The 15,063-nt window shown below is 33.6% G+C and overlaps 1 protein-coding gene across 2 annotated transcripts in view; it reads left to right on the top strand.

The window, feature by feature from the left end:
- Positions 1-15,063, top strand: part of LOC150074894 (vacuolar protein sorting-associated protein 11 homolog) — a 612,407-nt gene that overhangs the window by 240,182 nt on the left and 357,162 nt on the right. For both annotated transcript variants that reach the window (XM_090389417.1, XM_090389418.1), the window contains exons 13-14: positions 3,947-4,021; positions 8,292-8,370. In XM_090389417.1, the coding sequence (XP_090245543.1) occupies positions 3,947-4,021; positions 8,292-8,370 (154 nt within the window). The remainder of the gene's footprint in view (positions 1-3,946; positions 4,022-8,291; positions 8,371-15,063) is intronic.

Genomic DNA, 15,063 nt, shown 5'->3' with positions numbered 1-15,063 from the left:
AAAGTAATACACCAGTGTACATGGTAGTGCTAATTAACTTCATTTACAAAACTGAAGAAAACTTGAAGTATGTGACACTGGAGCAGTGATAAAAAAAACAAGAAACAAATTGATGGTGCAAAACGCGAGGAGCTTGAAACAGTAGTTTTTGAGTGGAACTAACAATTGCATGAATCAAATTGGTCAATATCAAGTTTAATTTTGCGTGAAAAGGCTAATTATATAGCTCAGCAACTGGAATTAGCAACTTCAAATGCAGCAGTAGCTGGCTCCAAAGATTTAAGGCCAGAATTAATTTCATTTTTTGAAATGTTTATGGCGAGTATGGATTAGTGGGCAAAGAAAATGCTGAAGACTGGTTGTGTTCTGTAAAGTACATTCTTGAAAAATATGAGGGAAAGGATATTTTTCATCTTGACAAGACAGATTTATTTTATAATTTGCTGCCAAACAAAACATTTGCTGTTTGAGGAGAGTCTTGTAATACAAGAAAATTAACAAACAAAGAATCACTGTTCTGTTATGCTGCATTGCTGATGGTAGTGCAAAACTACGCCTGCTTGTGATTGGCAAATTTTCCAAGCCAAGATGTTTTAAAAAAGTTTAATCAACATATGTATGGTTATGAGGCCAATAGAAGTGCCTGCTTAAAGTCAAAATTTTTGATTCTTGGCTATCGAAAGTTGACAGAAGAATGACTTCAGAAAAAAGGAACATTTTGATGATTTTGGATTGTTGCACAGCACATTCTGCTGGGACCTTTTAGTTGGCAACTACATTGGATTCCGGTTATTTGGGATACATCTGGATAGTGCATGATGGTTCGATTATGTGGCTTCCCCAGTTACGTGAAGTTTTGCAAATATATATTTACAAATACGGTGGATCCCCGCTTTACAATTGATTCTCTGTATGATCAAATCACGTTAGGATGGACTTGGCATAGTAAAGTATGTTCACTAGACAATATGTAGTGGCGCCTCTGTAACCAGGTGGGCAGGAGCAGCAGTGTGTAGCACACACACTTCTTGATTAGACCGGGGTTCGAGCCCGTGACCACCGAATACGGAGGATGCGGTAAGGTCAGTGAATGACCACCGCATATCCTCGGAGCAATATGGCCTTAGTTGCTAATGCTCCTAAAAACCAAATAACTACAACAACAACATACGATATGTAGTAAGTGCTGATCATTGCGATCACATTTGTGAATTGTGAATGTGAATTTAATACTATTAAACAGCAATTCTAATAAGCCAAAATAGTAGGAATATTATCCACAGGCTATTAAAATAAAGATATATTAAGCACAAATTTACATTTTATTACCTTACCAATTAAAAAATTAAATGATACTTGAAAATCGGAAGAATATCTTCCACAGATTAGCAAAATAAAAATAAATTTACCCTTACATGCATAGCTTAATTAATATGTACTGTAATATGTACATACTAACTAGTTGATATTTCTGTTCACTAACATTTGGGGGGGGGGTTAAAATTTAAAACAGTGTAACAGTAAAAAAAGATAAGCAACTAACACGATACATGCAAGCGAGAATGAAGTAATAAGTTACGAGGCTTAAAAAGTAGGAACGAAGAGAAGATTCCGAAAATTTATTTGTTTTTTATATGATTGAAGATTTCATGGGAGGGGAAACACATTTCACCATAATTATGTAAAAACCCATAGAATTGTAGGTATCGGTATTATCACAAATTCAATAAGATCGAGTTTACTATCCATTTATAATAGATTGCACTAACAGAAAAGCCCAATAAACTGCAGACTGCTAATTGTTTTTATTGTTTTATGATTGTGACCTCCAGAAATCTGATCAGACCATGTGGTATGGTTGGAGACAATCATAGGGTAATCTTGAGTGCTGCAGTCTCCTGCCCCAATTAAATGGCATGTTGTCCCAAATAAACAGCTCCTCCGATTAACTGGAATCCACTGTATATGGGCTCTATTGTTTTTGCCTCCCATATCACCAGCTTTATGCAGGATCAAGGCATTATTTATAACTTCAAGAGAGCATATAGAGCCCACTTTATAAAAGTACTTGATCCACAACATAGAAGAGAACAATTTGCAGCCAAAGTAGAATGTCTTGGATGATATCCACAATCTTGTTATACCTTGGGACAGTATTGCATCAAGTGTGATAATCAACTGCTTCAGAAAGAGTGGCTATGGAGAGAATATTATAGAAAAAAATGGTCCATCAGATGGATGTAATAGCAATGTTGAGGAATGGGAAATTTGAAAGAGCATATGGATTTTGTTGTTGAATTTGAGGAGTTTGTTAAATCGGATGATGAAGTTGCCACCTCAACAATGCTGACATGAGAATTGCTGCTGAGAACCAAGCAGAGCGATGAAGTTTTGTTACCAGAAATAAAGGAAGAAGCAGACATTCCACCTCTAAAAGAGATGCCCAAAATCATTAAACATAATAGAGAGAGAGTGTGTTGGCCTGAGTTAATAACAAAACAACTATTGCATTTGATAATTTCTGTGCTATAGTTAAGGGGGGGGGGGAAACTGTGCAAATGAAATTGGAATCCTTCAAGTTAGATTAATTTATTAAAAATTTGATTTGCTTGATTTGCTAAAAAATTGATTAAGATTATAATTCTTTTACTTGTTTGCGATACTAATTACATATATATACTTTACTTTTGTTTCACTTACGTTACTTCTTTTTCTTAATTTATCTTACAATAAAAGAAAATCTGAACAAAATGTCTGTTATTCTTATTCTTATTATTGTTAGACAAAGGCTTTTCTTATTTTTTTATTTTTATTATTTCATTAATTTAATTTATTTTATTATTTCATTAATTTAATTTATTTTATTATTTCATTAATTTAATTTATTTTATTATTTCATTTATTTTTGTTATTATTATTTCTTATTATTCTTAGATATATGTACCAGAAAAAAAAATATATTTATTTTTACACACTGTTGGCAGACCTTGTTATAACAAAACATGAAAATTTATGTCCCTTGAACTTTGTATTGATAAGATTCTACTGCATATTCTCTGTGTTATATTATATTTTCTGTTATTTCTCAGTGACTTATGCATATATAATCTATAAGTCCTCATAATTTATGTACAATCATTAACAACCATGTCAATTTTATAATGATTCAACAATCTGGCAACTCGATTGGCAACAACCCTACTTGTTCTAAATTTTTTAGGGAAAACCATAGAGAACAAATTTTATTACATTAGACATTATTATTAGCTATATGGTGCAAGGAAGCATGAGGCTTATGCTACATCAGCCAAAAAAAAATTTTCTGAATTACCCAGAGAGAGAGAGAGAGAGGGGGGGGGGGTGATCACCAAGAAAGAGAAAATGATGATATCCAGCTCAGGGTCCTGGGTGTGCCAAGCCCATACTCACCAGGTGTGAGCCACTGGGAGGAGCTAAAGGCATAGTTAGATTTGATACTTACTTTACTTTGAGCCCTCCCTATTGCCTCATTAAATAATTTGCAAGTAGTAATGGAGGGAGAGAATATAGGGCTTGCTCGGGTTACTTAGAATACTATGATCCTGACAGCTGAACTGGATGCAACATTGTGGACCCATGGGAAAGTAATAGGGAACAGCAGAAACAGTTTTGTACAGTTAGTGTTGGACTTAATTGGATATCTAATTGGAAAATTCCTGGGGAAAGCACTGGTAAGCAACCAAATGGAATAGGTTAGAGTTAAGCAAAATTGGTTCATAAACTGTCTAGTGTAAGGTTATTACACGTCATATGAGTTCTCCATAACTAATATCACTTCAAGTTATTTAGCTTGAGTTTTCTATCTACTTCAACCCATTTAATGGGTTGAAGTAGATAGGAATTTTTTTATTATTATGTTCTCTTTATTCATTTTGACATTTCACCAAATTTACAAATTTTTTTCCAGCTTAGCTAAAAGTCAGCAGTATGATGAGGAGGGTTTAATTGATATTTTCCGTCAGTATGGAGATCATCTTTATGGGTATTGTATAAATTTAGTTATTTTAGATTAAATTATTTTTGATAAATGTAAATTTTAAATTTAACAGATTTGTTAAAATTATGTAATTGGTAATTTGTTCGTCATTAAATATTGAACCAGGAACAAATTCATTAACAACTGTGTAGTTCTGAAATAGAATCAGAATAGTTCTTAAATAAGATGGTATGATTTTACTTCTCCAATATTTGAAATAAAGATTTATTAATTACAAAAAAAAAAAAAAAAAACACTTTGATTAATTAACCAAATTGTGATAAACATTTCTACTTTAGAAAACATCTTTGTTATCATTATCCTTTTAGAGTCATGTCCCATCATAAAGTTAACATTTAAAAGACATTTAAATTTAAAAATTAAAATGTCTTCCTAAGTAATGTCAGTGTCATTTTAGTATTCCTCAAGCATAGTTATTACTTTTGATCTGTATCATTGTTGGAATTGGGAAAATATGGTCATAAAAAATCAAATAATAGTCCTACTCCCAATTTTGGCAGGCACATTTTATTCATAATGCATCTGCTGGTATAAAGTGTAATTAATTTGCATGTCCATTTGAATCTTTTCTGCCTTCCATTTGTTGGAGTAAACTGGCTTTGGTATGTTTCCTTCATTGTAGTGATTAATTTGTGGCAGGTGGCGTGTGCTGCTTCCTACTGCAAAGTACTACTTGAAACATTAAAGAAAACAAAAAGCCATGTAGGTATGAGATTTCTTAAGACAATGAAGCATTGTGCTATCTCTGTTAAGTATAAGGTATGTTCGTGTCAGACGGCACCTGGGATTTCTCCCATCTCCGCGTGTGTTTCATTGTATCGAGGACAGTACACTGTCAAGCCAGAGACTTGAAAGTGTGTGGGCCGTGTCTGTGCAGTGTGATTTGTTGTGCCCATTGTTTATCCGGCTTATTGGCCGCCAGGCCCCTAGTGGGGCCCTACGTTGCCCCTACCCTGCCACGTGGAGGCTAGCCGGGTGTATCCAGTATCACAACAAATTGCTCTGGCAGGTCCTGCCACCTAGTTTCTTGGGATTTCAGTGGCTAGGACCTATTTAAAAAAAAAAAAAAAAAAAAAATTGCGTTTGACATTAATGCTTAATGGGATTGCTGTTAGGAAATCGCTGGTTGGGGTTGAACGCTAAAGAGATGTGTTAAAGGCCAAATAGGTCGGGCAAAATTTTGATGTTATTAAATTTAGACATGTGAGACTATATGCTAGATAAAAGCTAATAGTGTTAGTTGTCTTAGAGATTTACAGGAAACCGGTAGAATTTAGACGTTGATTAGAATTTGGCGGCATTGTTAAGGGTGTACTCGGTCGATTTAGTGAGAGAGAGAGGGAGGGAGACTGAAGACTGGGGGAAAAACAGATAGAAGATAGGGATGATAGAGTAGGCATCCCTAAAGAGGTCAGTGGAGACGAATCCCACCAGGCGAAGTATGGGGGGTAGGCAGGGAGGAGAGGAGACAGATCTATCTCCTCCCTCCCCTGCCTGGGGATGGGGTTTTAAAGGGAACCAGGTTAGAGTACCCAGTTCAGATCGCCAATGGCGCGTTGGCAGCAAAGCCGCAGAATGTCTTCATCGGTGTCATGTCCAAGGAGTGTCGAATCCGGTATGAAGGTTAAGCTAACAATCCCACCCCCCATATCTCTGTTGTCTTTCACCACAGAAGGAATCCATTTTCTAAAAAGCTCAATTTTGGCTTTATTTGCCAACAGCTGAAGTTTCTACTGTATAAAATTACAAATAATTCGTTGAACTCAGTATAAAGCAAAACTACTGTAAAGTTTTAAATTATAGCTAAAATGACACTAAGGTGTCGTTATGAGTGACTAAAGAGCCAGTCGAAATAATAACTTTCAGATTTAGCCGCTTGTGCCAGCCCATGCTGGAACGTGAAATGATTAAATGTAAATTCCCACTGTTTTTTAGAAATATTTTTTAAATCAATTTGATAAATAATTTGTTGATTTTATGAAAAATTTATGTTGACAAGTATAAAATATGCTATTAAATATGAAATTATGACCTAATGTGTAAAATATGATGAAATATAAAATTACAAACACGCTTCTTTAAGATCCTTAAACCATGTAACATGAACACACTAAGTTTCATGCCTTTATGTAAAAGAAAATGAATATGATAGTACATAAAAATCTGAACCCTAGTGATGACTAACAAATATTTCTTGAATTTTCAATGGCAAAAGACAAAAACACTTTTGTTGAAAGGTAGAGAGTTGGGAGTTTCGGCTGTGTGGACCAAGTAGACTAAACATGATATCACTGAAGGTCATGTAGAATCACAAAGATGCCACAACTTATCTCAGGTTAAGTTTGCTTCCTAATGTGTGTAGACTGAGAAAGTTAAGAATGCTATCAGCATTTTGTTTACTCAACTCATTTAAAGAGCCTTAAACATTTCAATGAAGACTTCTCACAGAAGCTTCAATTTACAGAACTGAAGTTTAGATAAAGAGTATTCTTTTGTGTTCCCTCCAACTAATGTTGTTGCTCTTCTCTGCACCCTTTAAACAGAGCTGTGTTCTTCTTAAAATGATGTTGTCAAAAACATATATGCAGCCTTAGCATTAGTAAAGGCATACGATGTAAAAAAGAAAGCTTATGCAGCATCAGCCAAAAAAAGAAAACTCCCATTTCACCTCTCCATTCGTTCCAAATGCCTGTCCAGTTCAGCCTTAAATTTATTTAGGCTGTTAGCTTCCACAACAAAAGATGGAAGCCTGTTCCACCAATCAACTATACATGTCTGACATTTTTAACTTTTTACACTCAATCAATTTGTACACAAAGATTTAAGTTTATATTTTATACCTTTTATATAACCTTTAACCATAGTATCATATTTGCCTTTTTGACATGGTAGCCTGTTTTTAGACTGACCACTATTTTTGTATTAGTTTTATTTTTGATTTGGCACATTATGGCCACAGCTGCCAATGCGCCATTAAAAACCAAACCAAACCAAACTAATCAACTACCTGCTGGCTAAAGGCAAATTTCTGCACGCCTCAGATTCTTAGTCTAAGCAAGAGGAAGAATCCCATCAGCATTCAAAAGAATCCCATCACCATTCATAGTTAGGCCAGATGTGGCCTTACCATGTCCTTATGCTGTAATCATTTAACAGATCCCATGGGTTCTGTCACTGATAGCAGCTTGTTTGCACTGCTCAGAGGATATCATGTCAGAATGTAGATCTTTTTCATACTCCAATACTTTTGAGTTTGGTGCCACTCAAATAATATATTATTCTGGGAATACTGCTACCAAAATGCAGTACTACTTTGCATTTATCACTACTAAACCTCATTTGCCATTTTCCAGTCCATCTGCTTATTATGATCTAGATAAACTAAAATCATCTTGAAGTATAGCATACTGTGATTAATTTAAATATAATTCATAAATTATGCAAACTTTTAATTTTGCTGGTCATAAGATTTCTTATTTTTATATAAGGAGAAATATTTTAAAAATATTTAATATATTTCTTACAGTAATGCCACACCAGTGTTCTGCATGCACACTAGTGCAGCCTACAGCCTGAGATAACTGTTGGCACAGTCTGTTAACACTTTAAGTTTGACATCCTCTGCATTAGAGGGTTGAAATTAACACTGACATAATTCTAATAGATATTTTAATATTTAAATTTGGAGGAGGGTGTACTGGGGCAACAGTACACCTGCTGCTGTGATAAAATCAAAGAAATTAAAGTTTCAGTTTACAGGGCTGAACAAGAACTTAGCAGTATGAATATTATGCAAGTACAGTCTGATACTCCTCTACTAGTTACACTGCTAATCTCATTTTTAGTCCCCTTAACTGAGATATTTATTTCATTGTTTTAAATTTAGTTTCTCAGTTATCATGATGCTTCAGGTGAGGACTGGTAAGAAGATCCAGAGTAAACATAGAGATCCAATTATAATTATTTTGTCAGCAAGATTACCTGTTCTATTTTAATTAATATAATTTTTGTAATGCAGTGTAAGTAAGTATGCACTTCTTTAGGTAATTATGAATTTATATTATTTATTGGTTTATGCTGATTTATGATAAATTCCTCTTGCTTATTAGTAATGGGATTCATTTTGCTGTTAGGAAACATAAAACATTGTGCTGGCCGTGTAAAAAAAAAATATGAAATATGAGACTGTTTTCCTTTTCTTTGAAATTGTATAGTAACGTGTGTTTATTATTTATTTATTTTATTTATTTTTCAGTAAAGGTGATTATGATGGAGCTATAGCCCAGTATATCAAAACTATTGGAAAATTGGAGATTTCTTATGTAATTAGAAAGGTAAAGCACTTATCTCGTAATCTATTCTTCTGTTTTTGAATTATGTACATTTGTGATATTTATTACATTTTTCTGTATAGTGTACAAGTTAGTGGAATTGCATCATTTCTGTTCATAGCCAACTACCCAAGTAGTTATATATTGGCATCATTAAGTATATCTCATATTGTGAATACCTTCACAACGAGTTGCCATGATATTGCACTACCTTGAATAAGTAACTCTTCACCATAGAAGAGACTATTGTTACTTATTCTCGGTGGATACCATCACCCACAACCATATGGAACCATTTCGGAGCTTATTGACTCCTCATCAGTGGATGGGTAGGTACCCTGGCGTTGCAATGATGACAACCCAGTTGTCATCATTGCAACACCATTTCTGTTCGTAATCTGTTCTTCTGTTTTTGAATTATGTACATTTGCGATATTTATTACATTTTGCTGTATAGCATACAAGTTAGTGCAATTGCATCATTTCTGTTCATAGCCAACTCATTCAATATCATGGCAACTTGTTGTGAAGGTATTCACAATATGAGATATAGTTAATGATGCCAATATATAACTACTTGTGATCACCTACGGTTCAAAAAGGGGAAATAAACAAATATGCAATTAATCTGATATCAGCCAAAGTAAAATTTGATACATGATCAGACATTTCATCAGAGGATGAAATGCCTGACCATGCATCAAAGGACTGCATTTCTATACCTGCCCAAAGCTATGTAAGAGAATAAAATTTTGAAAAAAAAAAAAGAGCAATATAATAAAGTTAATGAAAAAATGATATAACGCTTACAGAGATTAGACAGGGTAGTCCCAATGCAGTGTATAAATGAAAATTACAATAAATTAGGTATAAAATTTAGTAGATACATAAATACCGATGAAATAAAAGCATACCGGAAATAAAAGAAAGGTCTGGAATGATACAACTAATCATAATGATAACTGCAACCAAAATGGTAAAATGCAGTATCTATAATGAAAAATTACACTTAAAATTTACTAGATACATAAATGCCGATGCAATGAATTACTAAAAACTAAGGAAATCTAAAATCCAAGTCTAAAAGCATACCTAAGATATAAAAGCAAGGCCCGGAATGACTGTGAAAAACACAACTAGTTATAATAATAACTATGATCAAAGCAGTAACAAACAAACAGAAACAAATCCAAGCATTATAATTTATACTACAAAAACAAATGTCAAAGAGAGCTAAGAACGATAGACTACCAGTGACCTCTATAATCAGATATCAAAAATAATTTATAGACTCTATATTAAATTTTAGATGGAAAAGAAAGACTATGACAGAAAGTGCAACAAACATGACATAAATAAAAACAGAAGTGGTTATATTATAAGATTAGCTTTGCGCAAAGCAGCAGCTATGGAAACAAGTGTGTGTATATATAGAATGAAATTACTAAAGCCTAAAACTGTGATGTTATAATTACTAAAGCATTGAACAGGGATATTATATGATAATATTAACCAATTAGAATTTTATATTAGGAATTAGCCATTCCAGTATTCCACTATTCGATAAATATTACCATCTTTTACCAGCTCTTCTTACTATACCAGGATCCCTTTCTTATAGGGTCGGGAAGTTACGCTCCCGGTAATATCCGATGTACAATCGTATAAACACTTTACCTTCACTTTTTACTTTTAACTATCTTATTCTCTTTTTTCATACCTCATGAACTATTAGAGCAATTCGAGGGGGATTGAGGTACTATTACTTTTAACTAGCCTTCTCTCCATTCTCCTTTTGTTAGCTAATTTAACTTATTATGTTTTTTTTTTTTTTTTTTTTTTATGAAAATCCCAAACACGAAAGGTATCAAAACCTATAGTACTTAGTACCGTGCAAGGGTTGAAGGAGAAGTAGGGGGGGGGGGGGATGCCGGAAACTTTGCTCTACAGACTAAACATGGGTTTCACCACTTCAAGCCTCCAATAAGCAAAGTGGTGGTATTTCACCGGAAAGTGCAACAAACATGACATACATAAAAACAGAAGTGGTTATATTATAAGATTAGCTTCGCGCAAAGCAGCAGCTATGGAAACAAGTGTGTGTATATATAGAATGAAATTACTAAAGCCTAGAACTGTGATGTTATAATTACTAAAGCATTGAACAGGGATAATATATGATAATATTAACCAATTAGAATTTTATATTAGGAATTAGCCATTCCAGTATTCCACTATTCGATATATATTACCATCTTTTACCGGCTCTTCTTACTATACCAGGATCCCTTTCTTATAGGATCGGGAAGTTACGCTCCCGGTAATATCCGATGTAGATTATTTGGTTCTCAGCATTGCTTATTTACTATTTTGTTTCAGCTATCGGTCGGGCTAAATGTCATCCAGCCTGTATTCTGCAAAATTACTATTAATAAGCTACTTAATTTTATTATTATAATTTCTATTTTATTATATAATTTTATTATAATTTTAATTTTATTATTATAATTTCTATCTTATTATATTATACCCATCTTACGGGTACTTATGGACTTCTTTAGGTCCTAGTTATACAAGCAGATGACAACAGAAACTGATAGCTCTGCCAGCCATGGGTTTGGTATTTTGTAGTGGTTTAACCCTCGACAAAGTCCCTTGCAAAGTATCTTTTCCCATGGATGGCTAATTATATATAATTTTTATTGAGTTTAATATTTATGTTTAACCATTGTTGCCTAGGGTCCGGTTAGTTCATGGATTGCTTCGGGTTTTTTAAACGACAGGACAGCCTCTACATTTTAACATTATTTCACACCACACGTGCGCGTGCGCGTGCGCACGTATATACACACACACACACACACACACACGCGCGTATATATATATATACATAAAACAATCATGGCTGCGTAAAGATGAGAAACAGAAATGGCTGTGATTTAAAGACTAGCATTGTGCAAAGCAGCAGATAGCTAAATCTTAAATAGATAAAAATAAAGATATAATATTAATAAATTAGCAACTGTAGAAATAGTGGGAAAATAAAAATAACCTGGATATGACAAATGTACCAAAGCAGCAGCAAAGAATGCAAAAGTAGATATATATCTATAATAATAAGTTACACAGACAGCCAAAAGCCATTTTATATATATATTTATTTATTTTATGTAAATGTTATGTATTATAGTTAAAAGTTATTGTCTGTCTGTTTAGCTAATGGGAGGCAAAGTTAGTATGAGCAATGTGAGTTGTCACATTGTTGTAATGTAGCATCCAGCCACCTGCATGCCCTTGTGGTCATTTTTGATAAATGTGACCCCACAAAGTGTGCAGTATGTTTCTGTAGTAAAGTCTTGTAACAGTCGTATGACATGCAGCCAGTCTCAAGATAGAGACTGGCTGCTGCATGTGATATTAAACTGTTAAGAAGCAAAATGAGCAGAAAAAGGAAAATAATAAAAGTTATTATATGTCTAATATCTGAGTCCATTATAATCACCATTGCAAAAAAAAAAAACACCTTCTCTTTACTCTTGAAAGTATTTATATCTTTGATATCAACATGCTATGATCACTACCACCTAAAGGTTCTTTTAATTGAAGACTCTTAATATATGATGAATTACTGCTGATAACCAGATCAAGAATATTGCTTTCCCTTGTTGTTTTTAACATAATGGTATAGAAAGCAGTCAGTAGCAAATCAGGATGTTTTACTTCTGAGTATACTGCAACTCATCAATATCTGCAAAGTTAAAATCCCCCACGATAAGACATTCTAATTTGCTGGTTCAGTTTTGTTGTCATTATATTCATCACAGCCATTTGATCTATAGCAGATTCCTACTCTCATTTTTGCTTTCCCAGTGTTTGTGTTTTCCCAAACTGATTCAACTGATTCAGTATTACATTGGCAACATCTACTACTGGTTGTACTGCTTTAGATGATATGTACTTCCTAACAAAAAGTTTTAGTCACATCATGCATTCCCCTCCTATCATGTCTTGCCTTTCTTTATAAATAATCACCATATTCAAGTTCTGCACCCCCATTATCAGTGTGTGTTATACTTATAATATCAGCTTTTCCTGACTTACCCACTACTTCAGACTCATCAAATTTATTTACTATACCGCTAGTCTTGTATGCTTGTTTGTATTTTTAACTCTTGCACAGCCCATGTAATTGCTAGTCTAGTATGTACCAATACCAGGCCATGTAATACTCCTGCCTTTCAGGCTACTGCATATCAAAATAGCAGCAGTGTAAGAATCAGTACCACCTCTGCTTACCAGTGTAATTAAATTAGTCTGTGTAGCTCCTCAAACTGACAGCTTTCCAACACGCTAATAGTACCTCAATAGTATAAGCAAATATTCTTTCAACCCTCCTGTTCAAGTGTATTTCATCTCTTTGGAAATAGTACAGTCTGTTAACAAACACTGGTCATACTGAAAAAAATTCTACCTCATGAACTTTGCACAATCTATGCAGGGCTGAATTGATTGACGATCTGTCATCATGAACTCCCTCCTATCATGTCTTTGCAAAAATCCAGACACTTTCATATTCATCCCTAACTCAGCCTTTTTCTCAACATCATATCATACTTTTTCAGTGGTTGTTTATAATGCCTATACTTAACATCATTGGCACTAACATTACAACAGTATTGCCCTTTTGTATTAAAAGATAATTGTATTAGTCGTAGCAATAATTGTAGTACATCATCACCGGTTTTAGCTCTTAGTAGACATACCCTGGTCCTATTTCACCTGTCTTTATTGCTTAAAATATTCTCTGCTTCTTTGACAGCAGTCCCCAAGAATAAATGTTTCTTGTGGGACCAGCACTTCCTGCTTGCTTAATTGTTGTTGATTGCAGTTCATTCAGATACATAAGAGTAGACCGTGTCATCAAGATGGAGAGCTGAGTGCTGAGGAATCCTCTAATTTAATTTATTTGAGTGGAACAACCCATTTCTTAAAGAATTCACATGCACGAATGTATCTCCTGTGGCCTATGTCTATCTATAGGTAACCCTGCAAACATACCACATGCAGTGCATGCAACAAGGCTTTGAATTGTAGGAAAACCACCTTGGGGACCCTCCCTGAACCCTCCATGGTTCCTCACTGCTTTTGGGCATATGCTTTATTTCTCTAGTCCAAGCCTTAATGTTGTGGGGATAAAAGAATCAGGGGAGGAGTGCTACTGTGCTACTGCACAGTAACTATGTGATATGCTAGTATACAATAGTAATCATAATAAAACCATGCTATACCCTGCTACTATATCAATATATATATATATATATATATATATATATATTTCTTAAAATATATATTTTAAGAAATTACTGCAATTATATGCTCACAGCCTCACAAAAGAAAATAATGAAGAATTATATTTATCCTCCTGTCCTGTTTAAATTTTCAGTGATATTGCAATATTCTAGTTGGCAACAGCCGACTTTACTTTTTATGCTTAACTTTCTAAATATAGAAAGTTAAATGGTTATCTACACATAGATAAATACAAAAATACATAAATATGCCTGATTAAGGTGCAAAAAACCTCCAAATTGTCATGAAAGTTGTGTACTGAATTTACAAGCAAGCCCAGAAATTTATGAATTTTTGGGAATGAGTAGAAGCTGACATTCAACATTTTTTTCTTCTTGAAAACATACACTTTATATATAATGTAAGCTTTATTATCCAGAACTTTGATTAGTGAAAATCTCTAGTCACCAGCATATTTGTAATCTAGAACTGGGGTTATCAATTAAAGTAGTTTTCTTTGTGTTTCACATTTGGTCTGCGTTTGTTTTTAGCAGAAACAGTAAAATTTCAAATAAATATAATGATAACATTTTTATTTACTTTTATTATAGAATGTTTTCTACAGAAAATGAAGAAAAGTGCATTTGGTGTAATGTACAATTGATTGATTTTTTAAATGTCATACATAGAATTAAGGGAACTTAACAAAAAAAAAAAAAAAATGCAAAAGTAAAATTAATAATTATTGCTTGTTTGTGCCTGTTATATAAAATGTTTGCCATTGTGATTTGTTTGTTCTGGTTTGAAATGGAACACTCATCAGGATAAAAGAGCAGAAAACAGATAAAATGCACGTGAGACATTACCTACCACAAACCAGAATGGCAGTGCATTCCAGTGCCATCCATTCTGTGAACTCCTTTGTAGTTATTTATATTTTTAACCTATTGAATAAAAATGGGCTTCTAGCTTGCACTGGGATTGCAGCTTTACACCCTCTACATATGCACATACCAGTAGTATTGATCAAGAGTATAAATAAATATTTACTTTGAAGGTAAATACTTTTAAAATACCTTTATTTTTGTATATTATTACTGATTTATATTTATTTTGTATTCATAGGCTGATGTTTTGAATAACTAAATGTTATATGATGTAGTTCTGGTTGTGAGCCAGCAGAATGAAGTAATATGATAGTATAAAACATTGTTGCTTACATATGACAAATAACTAGCATATGCCCATAGCTGTGCTTTGAAGCTCTTTTCCTTAGGATGATGATAGATAGATAGCTAAGTTGTGCCAGAGAAAAATTGGCCCCAATTTCTAGTCTCTCATGCTTTTGTTGGTATTTATTCATAATAAATAATTTATTTAAAAAAAAAAAAAAAACTTTTTCATTGC

Source organism: Mastigoproctus giganteus, unplaced genomic scaffold, assembly GCF_048544385.1.
Source record: "Mastigoproctus giganteus isolate SK-2022 unplaced genomic scaffold, ASM4854438v1 scaffold_16, whole genome shotgun sequence".
Lineage (NCBI taxonomy): Eukaryota > Metazoa > Arthropoda > Arachnida > Uropygi > Thelyphonidae > Mastigoproctus > Mastigoproctus giganteus.
The sequence above is the reverse complement of the archived record's forward strand: the minus strand, read 5'-3'. Positions and strand labels throughout refer to the sequence as shown.